The sequence below is a fragment of the Crinia signifera genome, chromosome 6 (assembly GCF_055691185.1).
Source record: "Crinia signifera chromosome 6, ASM5569118v1, whole genome shotgun sequence".
In the NCBI taxonomy this organism is placed as follows: domain Eukaryota; kingdom Metazoa; phylum Chordata; class Amphibia; order Anura; family Myobatrachidae; genus Crinia; species Crinia signifera.
In genome coordinates, this window is record NC_139222.1 from 95,526,487 (window position 1) to 95,546,970 (window position 20,484).

The 20,484-nt window shown below is 42.4% G+C and overlaps 1 protein-coding gene across 2 annotated transcripts; it reads right to left on the reverse strand.

The window, feature by feature from the left end:
• Positions 1-3,868: 3,868 nt before the first annotated feature.
• ZNF217 (zinc finger protein 217) lies at positions 3,869-15,419 on the reverse strand. Of its 2 annotated transcripts, none has more exons than XM_083146508.1 (6): positions 15,313-15,419; positions 10,001-11,651; positions 9,116-9,241; positions 7,349-8,770; positions 6,274-6,355; positions 3,869-6,149 (listed from the first exon to the last, which is right to left on the reverse strand). In XM_083146508.1, exons 2-5 carry the CDS (start codon positions 11,427-11,429, stop codon positions 6,291-6,293), a joined length of 3,042 nt encoding a protein of 1,013 aa, XP_083002634.1. In that variant the 5' UTR covers positions 11,430-11,651; positions 15,313-15,419; the 3' UTR covers positions 3,869-6,149; positions 6,274-6,290. The 2 variants fall into 2 exon arrangements, with proteins under 2 accessions (XP_083002634.1, XP_083002633.1); XM_083146507.1 differs by lacking the exon at positions 15,313-15,419 and adding an exon at positions 13,931-14,051.
• Between the last annotated feature and the right edge of the window lie 5,065 nt (positions 15,420-20,484).

Consider the following 20,484-nt stretch of genomic DNA (forward strand, 5'->3'; position numbering starts at 1 on the left):
GGAATGCTAACACTATGGCAAGGCATGCTGGGATGTCTAGTTTCACAACAGCTGGAGGGCCACAGTTTGGACATGCCTGCTCTAGAGGCTGACAGGATATGCTGTAATTTGAAGTTCCAGCGCCTCTTTAACCCTTAATTTGTTTATTTGGTACTTGTGTAGTTTCATGGCACCGCGAGTCAGTCCCCTTGCGGGGCTTGCTTCGCTTGCCCACGCTGCGGGCTCGGTGGCTCGCTACGCTATCTAAAATCAACTCCATGCCAACATGGATAGTGGGGGTATAAACTATCCATGTTGGCATAGAGTTGTTAGTTTATTTTAGATAGTTGTGGCGAGCGGAAATGCCATGCTGGCGCTGTGAAACTACACAAGTACCGTTTATTTTTTGGGAGGGAACTGAGAAAGAAAATAAATCGGTGACGAGGGGGTTTGTACGGTGAGGATGGCTTTTTTTAGTGAGGAAAAGCCGTCCTCGCCATCCATTCTCCGTATGCTACGTCCTAGGGAAATCGTTTGCCGCAAATGCAGCCAGCTCGCTGCATTTTAAGGCGAGCCTCACGTATAGCTTGCCGTCAGCCACTCGCCCCCCCCCCCTCATTGAATATACCCCCATAGTATAATCTGTGTAATGTAAGTGAAACAATCATCCAAGAAGTACTCCCCATTTGGTGTAGAGAATTGCACCTATACCCAGTTTGCACCTTTTTCATTTGACGCAGATCTTTCCTCCTATCTAGGACTGTTGCAGTGTACGGTCGGCATAATTTACAATAACACTGTTTTTTATTTTCAAAGTAACAATCTGGAAATTTCATGTTGAACCTGTTGAATATCAACAGTTATCTCTCCTAGAATTAAGTTGTTTGTCTATACATAAACATAGCCGGAACTGCTCAAACATTAAAACTATTTTATTTGCAAAACTGCATTGTATTAATGTTCAGCAGTGAAAATGAACACTCCGGTACCATCCTTTACATAATGACAATGAACACAGGCAGAAATTAAATATCGTCTAGATAAGGCAGGGGTTAGAATCCCTGGCATTCAAGAGACATGTGAAAAGTTTCAAAGAAAATCAACTAGGACCAATATGTAAGTTCCAGACTTAAATTTAGTCCTTAATATTTTAAAATTAAGCATGTATCTGTTTCTTTATTATGATACAGCAGTGGTTCTCAAACTTGGTCCTCAGGACCCCAAGCAGCTCACGTTCAGGTGCATCTGACTGCTGGCACTGGCATTTTAGCTCGCACCTGCCAACGGTTTAAAGCCAAAATCTACAAAATTCACCAGTTCAGAATTTTTTGCGGTGTGCCCATTAGTTTGGTCGGGTTTAGCCGCTGTGTGCTTGAACATGACCTTCATGACTGCAATAAGCACACAAACAAATATCAATTACATATCGCCCACTATCTCCCGTCACTTTAGTCTAGAGATCGCGTGCGATATGACAATTGAATACAGCCCTTTGATTCTACCACTTACTACTTCCCCCACTTTATAGCTATGTGATTGGAAATGTATAACATATTTCATACAGGAACAGATGCACTAAGCATCAGAAGTGATAAAATGGAGAGTGATACAGCCAGTGAACAGCCAGCCAATCAGCTCCTACCTGCCATGTCACAGGCTGTGTTTGAAAAATGTCAGACAGGAGCTGACTGGCTGGCTGTTTATCACTATTTTATCACTTTTGAAGCTTAGTGCATCTGGCCCATAATGAGAAATATGTAATATTCTAATTTCATGCTATTTATAGGGTATGCAGTCCCTGTCTAGGTCAAAACTAGGTGGACCACTAATGGTTGACACTGACTTGGTCAACACCTGGAGATGGTCAATATACCATAGGGCGGCACTGACAGAAGGTTGACACAGCTTAAGGTCAACATGGACATAGTTGACATGCAAAAGGTCAACAGGTTTTTTGCTTTTTTTTTTTTTGGGTGACCATCCAACTTGGTTCATACTTTACTATTCAAGTGGGCATAGAGTGAGAATATATTAGTGTGTCGAGCACAGCTCCACGGTACACTTATACGGTGTCCATGTCGACAAAGACAACAAAATCGTGAAGTTGAGTGTTGATCATGTCCATGTTGACCTTAAGCTTTTATCCACCTTCTGGCAATGCTGACCTATGGTATGTGGACCATTTTCAGATGTCTAGTCACTGTCAACCATTCGTTTTTTCCTCTTTTCTAAGCAATCTGTCTGAGATTAAGCACACATTTCCTGGTGTTTATGCCCCATAACGATGGCCATGCGCCACTCCATGTGTCGCGATCACCGGTTCACATATTTAGTGCATGCACTGAATACAGTATATAGTCAGATCGCTAGGCGATTCACTTAGAACACGTTGCTAAGCACATAATTGCCCCAAGTGTATGCCCCCTTACATCTAACAGTTGCAGCCACCATCTTTCCATAGATGGTTTCTATGCCCTCTACATACATCACTGCTACTGCCAACACTGGGATTCCATCAGGGCGCAATTAGTAATGATATAAAAAGGATAGGATCTCTTATCCTGAAACTTGGGCTTTTATTCAGATTGGCTCAGTAAGCAACGAACATCGCTTCTTACCAAACCACTGAGATGCCGCCCGCCTGAATCCCCTTGGTACCGTACGAGAACACACCCCCTCGCATGCCTCCGCTAACAGGAGAAATCATTGATGGTCACTGACCATTGAATTACTTCACAAAAAAAAAGTGTCAGTCTCAACTGACTTTTATTTACGAGCGCTATGACGAATATGGGGCGGGCGTGTAACATCCTGTGATGTCAGCTGCCCGCCCCCGGCAGGCATTGGGGTTTTCATGGGAACGCCTATAAACCGCTGGGCATTCCCATGGTCCAGCACCATCACCTCCCACAGCCCTCCCCACTACAAATGGTCCGGCAAGCGTGTAACTCGCCAAAGCCGTTCGTTTCCAGTGTCTGCACATGCGCAAATACGCCCTTGCACATGTGCAGACCCCCAAACATCGGAACAGGGCTGCATTTTAAAATGTCCTCCATCCTTCCGTAGATTGCTTCCACAGCTACCGTCTTCCCTTCATGTTGTTGTTTAGGGGTTCCCATTACAGTGATTAGAAGAAACTTGAGAATTATGCCTACATATGCCATTTTAAAGTGCTCCTAAATGTGTAGCAACATAATTAGTCTCCCGATTGGTAGAGCTTGCCTTAATTTTTAAATGAGACTCTAAATTGTATACATACTTAGGGCAAAATCTACCAAGAATTGTGTTTGCCAGAGTTTACATTCTCTACAATATTGACTTTTTTTTTTTTTTTTTTCTCAAACACGGAATTTACTAAAGGCAAACACAAACCTACTTTCCAAAGATGGGCTTTCACACATATTCTGTTGGTATTTTCATATTTCATCTACAGGAGGACCACATGTACTAGTGGGGCCTTAATGCCCTGCACGCTTGTACATGTGATTCTCTAAGAACCACGTGGAGTCTTCCTGTAAAAGACAATACTATTTGCTCTAAAGCTCCATGCACAATATCTTTATGAATAATATCGTGAACGATTTCCCATGAACTCCTGGGGGAGCGATATAGTACATACACACTGAACGATATCGCTCAGTGACATCATTGGGTCCTGGCTCCGTATACGCAGTCGTTGACAATATAGACAAAATTGAGCTGCATGTACAGATGACCGATAATATCGTTGACGACCCACGGAGCACAATTTCACATAAAATGATCAACCCCACACCAACTGCCCAGGTGTGTGGCAGATTTTCTCTGGCTTTATTAGGGATCCTCTTGAGGTGGCTTTGTGAACCTGTGATACACAGCACACTTCTCTCTGAGCTATGGAAAAATCTGCATTTCAGGGGCAGTCCAGCCCGGATCTGTTACCATGGTGAGTTTTACAGTACATCACTCATCATAGTAAGAAAGTATGGGTATGCTGAAGCCTTTCATAAACATCCTGTGATCTGCTTTGGGTATTTATCACAAGTACCCAAAACCGTATACACACGGGACTCAGTCCCAGCAATTTCGCCTGAGCCCAGTGTGTATCAAGATGTAGTTAAGCCATCAGAGAGACAAGTAACTACATGCTGCCAGCCGGGGCCAATTACAGTGTAGCTTCTTGCCTGCAGTATCTATTTGGCCAACTGTACATTGCTATCACCCGCTGTGTACACATGGGCGATTCAGGCAAACCTATTAAGCGATTTTGACGATGTAGTAAAAATTGCTTAGATTCGAGAGTTAAGAGATGTGCAAGAGGAGATTGCAAGCAAGAAGATGCTCATTTGACACTACACATATTGGGCACATCCGTTTTGCATAAGGAAAAAAGAATACATGACAGTTTAAGTCAAACTGGTCTCTTTCAGGTCATATAAAACACATGTAATTAGAAGACAAAATGATTGCAAAATATCAGGACTGTATTTACAAGTCAATATGCAAGTCACATGGAACAAACTTCAAAAAACAAAAAATAAATACAGAACAGGTTGATGTGGAACAGAAACCTTAAATAAATATATACTCAATATTAATAACGGGGACATGAGAAAATATACAGTCATATCCCAATAATTAATACTGAGTGATCAAGTATTACAGGTGGGCAGAGCCAGAATCACCCAAATACTACAAAGCCCTGTCCACATACTACAACGTATTATAGGGCCAAATCCTCCATATGGCTTGGAACATTTGGGGAGAAACGCACTGGCTATGAGTTACTAACAGGCAGCAGGACTTGTATAAGGCATCATAGCTTGTGCTAAGAAAAAGATTCATTACAGCGTATATCAGTGCAGACTAGATTATGCTATGTAGCATTATATTATGCCTTTTACTCCTTGTCCTGAAGCAGACAGGTTTATGTAGGTGGGGAGAAGACCCTAGTACAGGTGTGACCAAACCGGTCCTCGAAATCTACCAACGGTCCACGTTCATCAAATCACCTAGCTGGTGCACAGCTGTAGTCATTACTAACTGTCACATTTTCAAACCTTCTGCATTTTTCCTACTATAAATCTACAGGTTGCCTGAGACACATGAACTGTTGGTAGATCTTGAGGACAGGTTTGGCCACCCCTCCACTAGTACAAGTGGAGCTACATGCACTAGCATACCTGCCAGGACAAACTAAGGCTTAAACTCCAGAACCGCTTCAGAATTACAGGTTGCATATCCCTGAATTATATTTGCGGGGAAGTATACAGTCAATATTTAGTGCAATGTCTCAAACAGATTTATGCTTTCACAGGATGAATCCGCAAGAGAGGGAGGAACTAACGGCATAGTGGCACACAGTAGTATCTTTCCACTAGGACGTACAATAGCAGCTCTGGGTGGACACTAACAGACAGGAGGCATGTGGTCCTTAGGTCACTGTCTGGGAAATACCACCCCGAAAGCCATATTGAGGAAAAGTGACTCCACATCATATTCACAATATATAGTATATTTAAGGCTTTTTAAGTTTCATGGGCAGAGTATTCCATTTAGAAAAAGTATAATAAACAATGTATAACAGTTACACAATGGCAAGGTTATTATCAAAATTGGGTTTCTGCCGCCTTTTACAATTATAAGAGTTAAAATAAAATATGAATATGTAAAAGCAGAGGGGGAAATGATTTCTCAGGGGATTAGAGACAGTTATCTACAATGATATTTTAATTAAGGCATGAAAATATAACCAATATGGTTATAGGGAAACCAACTTTAACCAAATTTAATCAAAATAAAATATAGGTAAAATAAAAATAAGTAGAGCCATCCAGTACATCTTAACCATTTTGCTTATGGATTACCTCAGAGCACAAAGATGGAAACAAAAGCAAGCAAGGAATACTCTGCCCAGTATGAGAGAGACACAGGGTGTTCAAGTATACAGAAAATTGGTCTCCCATTAGATTTGGGCATTTCTATGTGTAGAATAAGACAAGTCTATGCCAAATCATTCCCAGAGTTCAGAATACAGTACACTTATAACCTAAGTTTATTTAAAAAAAAAAGTGAATTAAAGTAGCATTTTAGTGTCATTTGAAAGTACAGGGTCCAAATGATTCAGGGAGTGGTCTCAGAAGATCTAGCAGCTTGTGAGCACGCAAAAGGCTCTGGTTCCCCCATAAATCCTGAAACAAGACAAGCGGATGTTACAATGATACATGTATAACAGGTGCTTAGAACTCTGGAAGATTACTGACGACAGCAGACTATGGAAACGGACAGAAAAAATGTGTTGTCACACAAACTTACCAGTTAATACTCCTGGATTATGGAGACTTCATCTGGTCCACACCTCTCATCGATAGATGGTGGAATAAAGAGGCACGATGTACTGTAGCAAGAAAAAGAACCACAATCCCAGTTAGTATCAACCTAGGACATTTCCAAAATTATGATAGATATAGGTTTAAACTTCAATTAGGAATAGGGTTTTCAGTGCCATTTGGACAAATATTACAGAAGATCATTGAAGTCACACACACGGATTGCGGCTTTATTTTATGAAATGTACAATTAAACTAGGAAAAGTCCATTCCCAAATTCTAGATCTCTGCTCATTTTAAAATCTACCCTACTGCCGTGAAACGGTTTTACCAAGACGGAAATGGAAATATAGGAGATAGAGATATATATATATACACAAACACTAGATCTGGTTCCCAAGTCTGTTTGGTTTAGCAAGTTAAACAATTGTACATAGTGAAGCCTTGTGGTCCAGATTACCACCTTCCATTAAGGAAGTCAGCCACTGTAGAGCGCCCAATGGAACTATTTACATGTAGCTCCGCATTGCTGCCGGAGATGTTATTTCAACCCGCACCTCACCAGAGGATGGTGAGATGAAATGCACAAAAAAAAAATGAAAAAGGTCAGTCACCAGTTTGGGCTTTTCACATTGCACCACCGTCTAAACATAACCTTAATGGGCACAATGTGCGGAATAAAAACGGCAGTTTAAATATCACCCATGATCTCCTGTCACTTTACATTGGAGATCTGGAAAGCTTAGGCACTTAAATCTGGCCAACTAATTTGTACCCCACTTTTATTTAAACAGATAACCTTCTAAAAGCAGTTTGTATAGCTTTTGCTGTGGCATCTCCCCACACTACCTCTTCCCCAGTCCATTAAAGCATAGGTTCTCAAACAGTTCAATTTTTCCAGGTCTGCCCACAAAATCAAAATAAGTGAAATAATTAGCATCACCTATGGATCTTTTAAAATGTATCAAGAGTGAGGCCTGTACACCTGATAGGTGACCTGGCAAATGTCAACCATGTGGATTTCTCAGGATTGAATGAGAAACATTGCATTAAAGTATTACCTTCCATAGAAGCGGATCCTTGATTGAAAGGGTTGCCCATTCTATATATTGTCCCAGCAGGTAAGTGTTCATAGGCATTCATTAAATGCCACCGAGGATCGACCTCATGAGGATGACACATGTTTGTCGGCAACAGAGAATTTCCAGGCATAGAGGAAGGCTCATTGTGGTTGTGACTGTAATCCTCAGTAGGATAGTGTCTTTTAACCATGTCAACAGTAGGATACCTGATAGAGGCAGAGACTGCCATGTTGTGCTTGGTCATCTTTGAAAAGGGTTCCCCGAGTTCAAGCTGTGCAGTTCCTGGTCTTTTACATGGATTAGCTCCTGACCAATAGCCATTTGTGTTGCTATGGAGAGCGGAAGGGGAGTCTCTAGAGCGTTGAGCTTGGCTCTGTTCGGGCTCTTGCATTCTCTGTAACAAGTGAGAAATACCTTGGAGATCTGGTTGCATGTATCGGACCATTTGCGGACCATTTTGGTGTATGGAGCGAGGTTTATTTTCTTGCTCTACATAACTGTTCTTTGGTAATGAACAAACTTTGTTTGGCAGAACAGCGGCCAGTTTTGGCTGGTCATTTGTGAAAGTCTTGGGGTGCAATTCCAGAGAAACTTTTATTTTTAGGTCATTTGAGATCACAGGCGACACATCCACTCCTTTCAAAGCAGGGGGGCAACCAGTCCTTCTCATTTTGTTAATATATCCTGAGTTCTTATTTCTACAACCATTTTTGGGAAGTTCACAGTATTGTTTATGGTCCAATTTTTGGTGCATTGTTAACACCTCTGGATATAAAGTTTTGTAGCTACAGTAAGGACAAGTTTGGATTGCCAAAAAGGCACGGTCACAAGTGGTGTTTGACAAGTCCTGACCAGGTTTTAAAGTTAGGTTCAATGGTATTGATTCATCAAGCAACAGGTAGTCTGGTTTACAAGAAGTAATGTCTTTATTCTGTTCTAGAGTAGCAGTTTCTTCAGCAGCAGAGGTCTCTTGGTCAAGAGTTTCCTCACAAGTCAATGAAACATCCTCTGAAGGCACATAGTGGTTCATGAGGACGGCAGGCTTTTCCTTGGGCTCGGCTTTCTCAGGTTTGTTCTTTACAATTGCCGTTCCCCTGCTTTTGAGGAATTGCTTCGCATTCACAAGTTGGTTTCGCAAGGCTGACATCCGCTTGGGAGGTTTGACTCTAGAACAGTCCATTTTGTTATCATTTAGGATTTCCTGAGAGGGCTTTCTGTCCAGCTCAGGAGCTGCAACAGGCAGCAGTGGAAAAGTCTTAAGTTGCAAATTCTTACTGATACTTTTTACCAGGGCATTGGATTCTCCAGGTTTAAACTTGTGATGTCTCTCCAAATGATATCTCAAAGAGGTTTTCTGTGCGGCAGCATATTCACAAAATTCACATTTGTACGGTTTTTCCCCTGCAGAGAAGCACAGAGTTAGAGGATTACAGAACAGATTTTGTACACACCATAGAAACCGGAATTCCGGTAGTACTGACAAACTATGATCATGTGTTTGATAAATAAAATATGTATTAGTAAATTGAAGGGAGAAGCCTACCAACTAGAATAAAGAACTGGCCCAGAAATAGGTATGCAAACCATCCACCCAGCTTTACTAACACTGCAAGGAAAACTGCGGATAACATACAAACATTTAGGGAGCAAAAGGTGCTTTGTACGTTTCTGAATTAGGCAGCCACAAAGGACTAGGTAGAGTTTGGATACTTTGCAGATTCTCTCTTTTATGCAATAGCTTTTTACCTGTGTGGGTCCTGAGATGAATATTGAGGTAATAATTTGAGCGAAAAGTCTTTCCACAGTAGCTACATTCTCTGGAGGTCGGAAGGCATTTTGTTTTTAAGCTTGTTTCACCCTCTTCATATTTATCTGTAGGCAGAAAAGAGAACTACATTTACAAAGCAGAAATAATGTTATATGCAACTTTTCTTCAATAAGACACAGATTTTACATTAGCAAGCCATATTACAGAGGAGAAACTCATTTTTGCACACTACAGTGGGCGAATACTAAACTATGAATATAAAGAATCAGTCTCACAGACTTTTAATCCTATCCACAAATATAACATATAATGCAGCCATCTTGGGTGCACTATACATGCTACATTAGGAGTGAGATGAGCAGTAAGTGAAAATAAATGTTTGTAATCTAAGGAAGAGTATAGGAAAAAAACAACATGACTAAGAAAAATGTAGCCGAGCGCTCTGGAAAAGAAAAAAAGTTCAACATGATATACCAATAACCACTAGGCGGTGCTGTAGTCCACAAAATGCATTACCATTTAAAAAGATGATGCCAGTTTTAAAAGAAAAGGGGAAAATGGGCACATAATTTATTTAGGACATTGGTCAGGTCACAGCATATAACTAATGCAGTCTGACCTAAACACATGTCTACGCACAGCAGGGTTAATTTTTTGCCTGCAGCCAATTAACCTACCAGTATATTCTTGATTACTAACGCCAAACAAATCTGGGGTTTTTATAGAAACATATACACCATGTTTAAGTACAATACAGAAGCATGGATATTTATGAACAGTGACTATACTAACACCCAATTATACCGTTTACAGTACTTTTGTATTGTAGGGTATGGAAGATTACCTAAAGTTAAAATTCTTACCTATCAGTACAGCTTCACCTTCTGATTCGGAGGCATCCTGCATTTTATTTGTGTCATGATCTTCCAGACTGCCTGGAGTGTCAGGTGACCCCACAGACATCAGCCCCTCACAGCTACTGCCGATTGTAGAAGATTCAGAGTCACTCCTACCCTTCCTGTGCACACAAGTATGCACGGCAAGCTGTTGGCAAGTTTTAAATAGCTTTCCACATTCATTGCAGAAAGTGGACTCCTTTTGGTCATTTTGGGGTTTATCATCCACCTCTGCATAAGGCAATTTTGAGTAATAGGTTTTGAGATTATCCAATTGTTGTGAAGAAGCCGTCTGGTCCTCATCTTTAAGCTTATCCAATTGTTGTGAAGAAGCCGTCTGGTCCTCATCTTTAAGCTTAATAGCATCAGACTGACTTAGCTTTCCTGTACTCCATGTTTCGTTGACTTCATCCTTGTCAGAAGAATCAGTTTCCATACTTATTTCAAACAGAGGTTCCTTCAACTGACCATGACCAAGAGCAACTTTGCCTTTAGTTGCCAGCTGCCACGCCTGGTAGGTGTTGAATGGATCAAGTGCCTCAATCCGTTTGCTGGATGTTTCAGTTTTGGCGGTTGAGGATGATGGCTTTAAATTAAAAAACCCTAAAAAGTTTTCCTTGGAGACGTTTTCTGAAGCTACATCGGTTTCCTTAGAGGACACTGAAGCAATTGTAGATCTCCCAGTGGACTTGGAGCCCTTTACGTGCATTTTGCTGTGATCAAACAAGGACTCTTTGTCAGTGAAGAAGAATCCGCACACCATGCACATTTTATAGCATGTGGTCACATTTGCAGGCACCTGTTCTTGTACGATCTCATTTATTGTAACTGGACTTTCAGAAGCAGGCTGCTGTTTATTTTTCCCTCCTGATCTGCTAAAATGAGTCCTTTTATGATTTTTCAGAAACCATGGCTCTTTGAATCTTCGACCACAAATATCACAGGAGTATGTAAAGGAATCTTTGTGCTTCTTTACGTGGGTTTCCAGATCAGCTGAGTCCATAAACGTCTGGCCGCACACCTCGCAGTCTGAGCCTTCATTGCAATCCTTAAGAACTTTCTCTGGAGACACTGCACTTTTTCTGCGTTTATCCAGAGGACTGAGGTATTCTGCTTCCACGCAGAGAACGGTGGGCTCACACAGCGTTGGTCTATGTTTGGACAAAACGTGTTGTCCCAATTCTTCATTACGTTTGTAGGATTCATCACAGAACATGCATTCAAAGGTCAAAGCCTCCTCAGCTTTTATCAAGAAGGTCTCTTGCAGGGTTTTTTGGGAAAGGATATTTCGGCGTCTCATTGCCCGGGTTGAGCGTGAGCTTTCCATTTGGGAACAGACAGAGCTACCTATGCCACCCGGACCATCAGCACATTCGTTGAGGGACTGAATTGGCATGTTTTCTGCCAGTTTCAGGATGCAGTATGCCAAGGTTCCCCAGTTAGATCAAAGCAAGAAAAAAAAAGTATCAAGGCGCATGGCTGTCTCTCAATGCAGACCTGAGGAATGTGTCATTAGGCCTTGGTGTTATACATGAGGAAGATGAAAATACTTTCTGATTAACACCATTATTCTGATGTTGGGAGAGTTATAAAAATATATAATCCATGAAGTCCAGGTCTGGAAATAATAAACAAGACAAAATGTTAACAGAAAAGCAAGACCTACATAGGAATGGATAAAACTTACTAAGCACCCCATAAATAAACTATATCGTGCATATTTAAATGACCAGTACATTGTTCTTCTGACAGTTTAAAGGAGTTTTCTAATAAATAGGTACAGTAATGTTAAGTTCTATGAAGAACACCCCATGCCAATATTTACATATGTTTAGGAGGCATTTTCTACCCTTCGGGTACAATTTAACAAAAGCAGACAAGCCCATCCCCCAGTCATGAACAAGAGTGATTCTATCACTATCAAGAATGAAGAAGAAGGGTTGTGCTGTTGGCATATGTATTTATTAGCAAAGGTACATAAATGGGATCAGTATGGGGGGGGGGGGGGGGGGTACAGAACTTGTAATGATGTGAAGTAAAGATAAAAGGGGCCAAATGTAATAAGGTGAGAATCATTAGGAGATTTGGGGAGTTTCACATTTTTCTCAAGCGCCAATTAATTACATGGCAAAAGCAACCTGGATTTTCAGTGTAAAGGATTGCCGATTTAAAAAAAAAAAAAAAAAAAAAAAAAAAGGATTTTTCCTGCCATAGTTTTTGCATTAAATATTATTGCCCTTATAAATCTGGGGGGAAATTAAGAGAAGTTCACACAATCACATGGTCATTGAAATATATAATTTATTTACAAGTGTCTGTAAAGTAAATAACTTCAAAACCGATTGCCCAATGCACCAAACTATCTGCAAGTACTATAGAGTCCTGTTACTTTATTCTTAGCATTATGCCTTAAAAAAAAAAAAAAAAAACACAACACCACCACACACCAGAAAAGTACACACAAGGCAAAACGGATTGCTACAGTCCCTCCCACACAAGAGGGTGCTGGCTTCCTAGACAAGGCTACTATACTCTGGCAAAAAGATGCCTTTTGTTCTGCATAGTCAAACTTTAGGTGTTTAAAAAAATAATTTGATAGATTTTTATTTACCACCAATTAAAACAGATAAATTCGAAAAGTGTTTACAGGAAAGTGAGACTATAAGAGAATATAGTATCTAGTTGTTGCAGGCTCCTTTTAGCCTTACTGGATATTTGCATAAGCAAAAATAAAGAAATGCCAACAAATCCCTGAATACACTCATTCCTAAACAAGTCCCTTTGATTGCCAGCAGAGCCAGTGTATATGAGGGAACTTCTGCACATATGCTCATCCAAAAGAAATAAGGGATGATTCATTGCCCCTCTGCAGGCGCATGGAGGTATAAAGTATCAGGACTGGCAGACATATTGCAGAACAGTGTAACCGATTCCCCTCTATCACACACACAGAGGCGTAGTAAAGAAGCACTATGGGCCTTAACCCCATCCATGCCAGACAATGCTAAATGCAATTTACTCATTAAGGACCTGCAAATGGCTCCTGGTTGGGGAGGAAGCAACCAGAGTCTTCAGTGTCACAGCCATTGCGTGTTGCCCATTGTCACTGTGCACTCATGTCACACAGAGCCCCACTCACCCCTTATCCTGCATGGGTCAGGGGTCACTCGTTGCTTCCACAGGCTTGTTAAATACAGTCTCACTACTAGCCCCACCAAATTACTCCCAGCACTTACTTACTATACACCGATAGAAATACAGCTCCACTTCCTATTTTACGTACTGCCAATAGTAGATCCTTGCTGGAGAGAATACAGTACTTGAAGGTCAATGAAAAGAAACTGCTAAACGTTCTGTATTTCACACCAAGTAACCATTCGCCTGATTAGCCATAGTCCTGTACACCATGAGCAAGCCTATAGTCCCCTTTGAAGGAGCCAAAAACGCCATTCTTTAGCCTCATACTGAGAATGCAGGCATGTTGCAGAACTCCAGCACTTGCATAACAAACCTGCCCAAATCAGATGGTAATTACAGACGCCACTGAGAGTCTGCAGTCCTGAGATGGCTTCCTGTTGCTTGTCTTCCAGAGGACACAAGAGTAAACCCCCCCCCCACTACAGAACCCATTGCACACACGCACACAATAATAATATATATTATTTTTCTTATACACACACATACTTATTTATATAGGAACAGAATAAGAGCTAGGGCAGCAGTATACATAGGTATAGAGAATGCTGGCTGGGTGTACAGCTATACAGAACAGTGCTAGAGCAGTGACCAGGAGGGGGATGCTGTGCGAGAGCGAAGTATTCCAATCCCCATGCAGAAGTGAGTTATAGAAGTTGGTGACGGCGCGCACGGGGTTAATGCCGGGCAGTGGGATATTACCTGGCAGCAGCAGCGCTGAATGAAGTCTTTCCGATCAATATCTACAAATACTACTATTACTATTGCCGCCTCCTCTTCTTCTTCTTCTCATTTTTGGGAAGGCACTTCCTGGGTGTGAGGCGATCTCATCCTCTTTATATCGTGTCCCTTGGTCTAGTCCCCGCCCCCTCCTCTCCTTCTGTACTGAGTGTGCTCCATTATTCTGCATGTGTCTACACCTTACCCTCACCCCGAGACCAGATCCTGTCCCAACTTGGGGTAACCTATCTGTACCTGGCAGACTCTGTATATATCGTGCCTCCCCTCCTCCTAATACGCAACACCTGCTATATATATATATATATATATATATATATATATAATAAAACACACACAGACTCGATCAGTGGTACTTGCAATTATGTAGATAGATATAATCTATCGAGAGAGAGAGAGAGAGAGAGAGAGAGAGAGAGAGAGAGAGAGAGAGAGAGAGAGAGAGAGAGAGAGAGAGAGAGAGAGAGAGAGAGAGAGAGAGAGAGAGAGAGAGAGCTATATCATGTTATAGGACAATGAAGGGACATTGTAAAATTGTCAAATGTTGATAAGGGGGCATATGTAACATAGCCTGCAGCAAGATAAAATTGTGAGAGGTAAAGCACCAGCCAAGTCGGCAATCAGCTGCGGTCAGGTGCTGAGCTCCTAAATGCCATGTTTGAAAAATGACAGTTTGGAGCTGATTAGATGGGGCGCCATTATCACACGCAATGAGTTTTATCACGCGTTGATATTTGGGCCCCTTAATAACTGTGATAATATCTATTCTATCACCAATGTCTATAAAAATGACTGTATGCCTCTGTATTATACATTTGAAAGAACGTGATCCTCATCTTGTATTAAACCGATTTAGAGCACAAGTCACTTGCATGATAAATGCCCTCATTATGGTCGGAGTGTAAACATCAATTTTTTTTACCTTAATAAACCACAATTTTGCAAAATACTACCACTCGTTTTCATGGATCTTGTGATTTATATGACTACCTCTCTTGACACCTCCCCAATATAATAGTTATGGGGCTTATTCGCCACCCCCCTGTATCAATGATATCAAATTGTTGTTATGGTGTGTGTGTGTGTGTGAGAGACCATCCCTATCCACATATGGCCATCTCCTATTCGTCCAACTGCTATGGAGATATAAGTCCTGAGACCTCTCTGCTAGGAGCTATGCCTGGCTGAGACTTGTAGTTCCTAAACAGCTAACTAGACACAGGTTGCACAAGGCATAGACAATTGATGCGCGCAATATAGGGAGGGGAGGGTTAGGTTTAAACAAGAGCAGCTTCCTCTGTCACCAAGTTCTTATTTCCCTATGTCTGCACGGTAACAGCACTTACCTCTGCCACACACAGAAATAGCAGCAGCAGCAGCGCCGTTGTAGGATTTTCAAAATGTGACAGTTTATTGCATTGCTTTAAACAACAGCTGTTGCGGCTGATCGTCTATTGCTGCTGCGCATGCGCGTACTACCTGTAGGTGAATAGAAGCAAGAGGAATCGGGGCGCGGGCACGTCCTGCGAGCGGGAGCGCGCACCTGGCGGGGACGGTTGGGACCGTTGGGCTTTTGTTTGCTAGATTTTTTTTCTTTTATGTTTCTGATCGCGGGAAAAGAAGTGGGTCATGTGATCCCCACTCCTATGCTGTTCGAGAGAGGAGGTCAATAAAATCTGGAGATAACATTTGCCATCCAAAGTGGCCACTGATGACCTTTATTTTAAAGGACACTTGTTTGGTATTAAACGTTTCAAAGTATTTAGGGGATATTATACATTCATGATTATAAAGATCACGACAGGCGACCATGTTACAATCAATTATAAAAAGCAACTATTTATTTATGAGGTAAATAATACTATAAACATATAATATTTTACTCCAGTATGGTTGTTTTTACCACCAAGGGTTATTTATCAAAGCTCTGAAAGGGAGAAAATTGTCAGTGATAAAGTACTAGCCAATCAGCCTTTACCTTACATTTTACAGACGGTGTCTGACAAATAACAGATGCTCATTGGATTGTTCTTTATTTCTCTCAGTTGTATCTTTGCAAGCTTTGATAAATTCCCCAAATACACAAAATATTTAGCTTTCCTTTCCAGTTATGTGATTCTCAGCACTATATATTATGTATAGGATGCTATAACCCTTAAATACCAGAATTAACATGCCACATGCCGTGTCTATTCTAGATATATACAGAAATGCATAGGGTCAGATTGTGTTACATTTACAATACAATATACCACAATTGAAATGATAAAGTGCACAGTACTATGTTACACGTATAGGTGCAAACGTTCTCAATTCATCTACAGCAACTTTTTGCTAAGCTCAGCAAATCACATGTGATACTGGCTCAGTGACCCTTTACGCATAACACTCTGTCATGGTTTTCAGTTTTATTATATATTGTCTGCATTTTAAATACTCAATAAAAAAAATAAGAATAAAAATTATGGTGATTCGGCACCCGGCTGGCAGGGAGGGGAGGGAAATACTTGCCTACTTTTGAAAACAAGTTTCAGGGAGATTATAGTTGGTAATAGAATTTTGCACAGCGACCCATTGAGGGGGGGCGTGCATACCTCCCAACAGTCCTGATTTTAGCGGGACAGTCCCAATTATTAGGGCCTGTCCCGCTGTCCCACCCGCGGCCGGCAGTGTCCCGCGGTGAGGGGGGCTGTTGGGAGTCCCCCCTGTCGGCTGCTAAGCAGCGGGGAATAAACGCCAGGGGGCTGGGGGCATGGCTAGAGGCTCACAGAGCCCCCATATTGTCAAAATGGGGGCGTGGCCTTGCAGGAGAGCTGTGAGTATAGGCCACACCCCGAAATTAGGCCACGTCCCCGAAATTTTGGCGCGCTGAAAGTTGGGAGGTATGGGCATGTCATGCACCACCCAATCTGTATTGAGCAGCTTGGCCCACGCATTTAATCCCGATTCGATCCTGATGCACAGCCCTGGGATCGATTCGTGAACGGATGCGGGCAAACAGTGTGATTTGCTATTGATTTTGACTATATAGTCAAAATCGTTAGTTCAAATCGCACCGCGTGTGTGTGTGTATACAACTAACAGAAAGCAGAGAAATACTGACATTAAACAGCATGTGAGGTGTAATTTTGTGTAAGCTATTTATATCTGTTATCAGCTGTTATTTTATTATTATTTTTCTCCCATAAGGAGGCTAGGTACAGTGTTGTTCATTGTATGGGATAGTATCCCCTCCCCCTTCAATAACAACCTAATTTCACACATCTATTGTTCTAATAAGCTTCTGCGGGTTGTATACAGAACTTGTATTATAAGTTTAGAAGTGTTTGCAATAGAACTGCCACATAAGAAGTTACAAGATTCAAAGTTACCAAGTGCTGAATGGACCCAGCACACAATTTGTTTCAGTCAGACAACAACACTAAACTTGTGCAGAGAGTAAATACAATTAGCTGTTTGATTAAAGAAAATCCTCAAAAAATACACTGCTTCTACCAATTACAGTCACCGTGGATGTCTAGAATCCAGGCGAACAATGTGTCCTTAATTCAATCATTGTGAAACTGCACCTTTACAGATAAGATTACTCTTTTGACATTACACATGTGATTGCAAGTCCATAAACTTCTTTGTAAGTTTCTCCATATACCACAGGGTTGCCGACTTTCTCATTCTCCTCTCCGGGAGAAGCCCGGAGAGGAGAGATTCAGTAGCCGCTCAGGGGGCGGGGCTTAAGTGTGACATCACTAAGCCCCGCCCCCATGCTGGTAAACCAGCAAATTCAGTGATCTCCGTGGAGGGGGCGGGGCTAAAATGACGCGATTGTGTCATTTTAGCTCCGCCCCCTCCTCTGAGACCCGAGGATCGCGGCATTTTAATGCCGCGATCCGGGGGACAGCGGGGGTCCCCCCTGAATCCGGGAGGGTTGCCCACCCTTCCGGGGGGCCGGGAGGGAGCCCCGATTTTCGGGAGACTCCCGGAAATTTCGGGAGGGTCGGCAACCCTGATATACCATGTCAGACAGTATTAAACACATGAGTGGGCGGGTATTCAGAGTTGATCGCTGATGAGCAAATTTGCAATCAGTTTGATTATCAAAAGACTGTGGATACATACGGATCGTAGCTTGCATGCGCTTGCCAAAATAGTGGATGGATCTAATTGCAATTTGACTGATAAGAAGTTGCCATTTGGAGGGTGGACCCAACCATTTTCTGGGAGTGTCTGAAAAAATGCAAGCATGCCCAGGACGCTATGGAAAGCCATCCACTCTGCCGCTCATCTGCTGGTAATACCAGGTCAGCGATGATGCGAGGAGGGCCCTACTTATAAGAGTTAACAGACTAAAAGCAGGTGGGTGGACGAACAAAAAACATAGGATAAGTAGAAACGGATGGAGGAGGAGGGATAGGCTAGTCGGAAGAAGTGGGTTTTGAGGTAGCACTTAAAGGAGGTAAGGGAATCAGAAAGCCTGATGGGTAGCGGGAGGTTGTTCCAGTTCCTGTTAATCTGGGTACACACTAGACCGGGGTGGCTAAACCAATCCTCGAGATCTACCAACGGTCTACGTTTTCCATATTGCCTAGTTTGTGCACAGATGTATTCATTACTGTGGGCAAGGTGTATCAAGCTTCAAAAAACAATAAAACAGCCAACCAATTAGCTCCTAACTGTCATGTTGCAGGCTGGGTTTGAAAAATGACAAGTAAGAGCTGATTGGCTGGTTGTTTATCACTCTCCACTTTATCACTTTTTTATGCTTGATACATCTGGCCCTAACTGTCATATTTTCAAACATGCTGCATTCATTGCTACTATAGATCTACAGGTTGCCTGAAAAACATGAACTGTTGGTAGACCTTGAGGACAGGTTTGGCCACCCCTGCACTAGACGATATGTTGTCCGATCCAGCAGTCAATCAAAATCGAGATTGTCTCACCAGAACAGACTGGACTTCTATCTATTCTTGCATTTATCACTACCTATTGCTGTTAGTGTTTAATGTGCCTTATTTGTGTCCAACTTGCAATCACATAAAACTTAAAATATTCATATTTCATATCTGGATTCCCCCAAATATCCTTAACATTAAATTAGTGACATTTACTGGTACGTTCTCAGGTTCAGTGGTGTAACAAAAACTTTTGCTCCCCCCCGCCGGGACAATTTTGCCTCCCCCCCTCATTAAAAGACAAGACCCCCCCCCCGGGGAGCAGGTAGGGGGGTCCATGCGGAGCAGGGGTGCCTGTGGTCAGTCAGGGAGAGCCTGGAGGTCCCTGCAGCGCTGAGTATGATGCTGCCGGGGTCCCTGCAGGGAAGTGGATATAATGCGCTATCTCCGGCGGCGTGGGAAGCGCTTCTAACTTTGAAAACACTGGCCGCACACAGATTGGCTGAGATTCAGCCAATCAGCATGCGCCTAGTGTTTTCAAAGTCGGAAGCGCTTCCTGCGCTGCCGCACGGCGGAAGCGTGCTTTCCACTTCACTGCAGGGACCCGGGCAACGTCACACTCTCAGAGCCGCAGGGACCTCCAGAATCCAGCCTGAGCCTCTTCCTGACCGCAGGTAGTGGTACCCCCGCGCCGCACGGACACCCCTGCCAACTTCCCGCTGCACCCACAAGGAGGTGGGAGCTGGGGGAGAAACAATAGCGTCCGCAGACCCCCGGCGCCTCCCCACCGCCGCGGGGGCTGCGGCCCTATAGTTACGCCACTGCTCAGGTTAGTGGGGACTGCAAAGCTCCAGTCCATACAAAGATGACCATTATTAGGAATTGTGGAAAAAGAGGATATTGTGTGGTGCGCTATCAGCAGCAGCTGGCACTGGGTTAGTCAGACCCAAATATAAATGGAAATAAAAAAGAGAAGGTGTGCCAGCGCTGGCTGTGGTCAAATATACTAGTACACGGTTCTCAAAAAGTATACAATTTATTAATACCAATAAAACAAAATATATTAAAATAGTTAGCAATTAAAAATGCTGCAATGAGTCGCTCTAGAACCAAAAAAGTCCATAGTGCACAATTAGAACAATTATCCCAGGGGATATTTAGATAGATTTCAATAGCTGTTAAGCTGATGTAATAATATGAGTATAGCTGTATATTACCATCCCAAATCTGTCTGGTCGATTGGATGCCAGATTCTGTGACTTTATGTCCTTAGGTTGTCCTATAATTTCAAGGACTCAGGATATCCCAAAAAAACGAATGTCCTCTGTAGTAGTTGCTGGATAATTAGGGAGTAGGCTGTATCCCATATATTCTTAGGTCCAGAATAATTTTTGGAGGATCATCGATGGGAGAGTGGACTTGTCACTTGGTAGATGGAAAGTGAAGGTTTATAACAGCATGTATCTCAAGGCTCAACGCGTTTCCCCGGAATCTCCGGCTTCATCAGGAGCAGGTATGCTCCTGATGAAGCCGGAGATTCCGGGGAAACGCGTTGAGCCTTGAGATACATGCTGTTATAAACCTTCACTTTCCATCTACCAAGTGACAAGTCCACTCTCCCATCGA

Coding starts and splice junctions, on each gene's coding strand:
- ZNF217 (XM_083146508.1), bottom strand. CDS start 11,429: ATGCCAATTCAGTCCCTCAACGAATGTGCTGATGGTCCGGGTGGCATA. Junction 8,771..9,115: donor TCATCTCAGGACCCACACAG/GTAAAAAGCTAT, acceptor GCTTCTCTGCAG/GGGAAAAACCGTACAAATGT. Junction 6,356..7,348: donor AGGATCCGCTTCTATGGAAG/GTAATACTTTAA, acceptor TTCTTGCTACAG/TACATCGTGCCTCTTTATTC.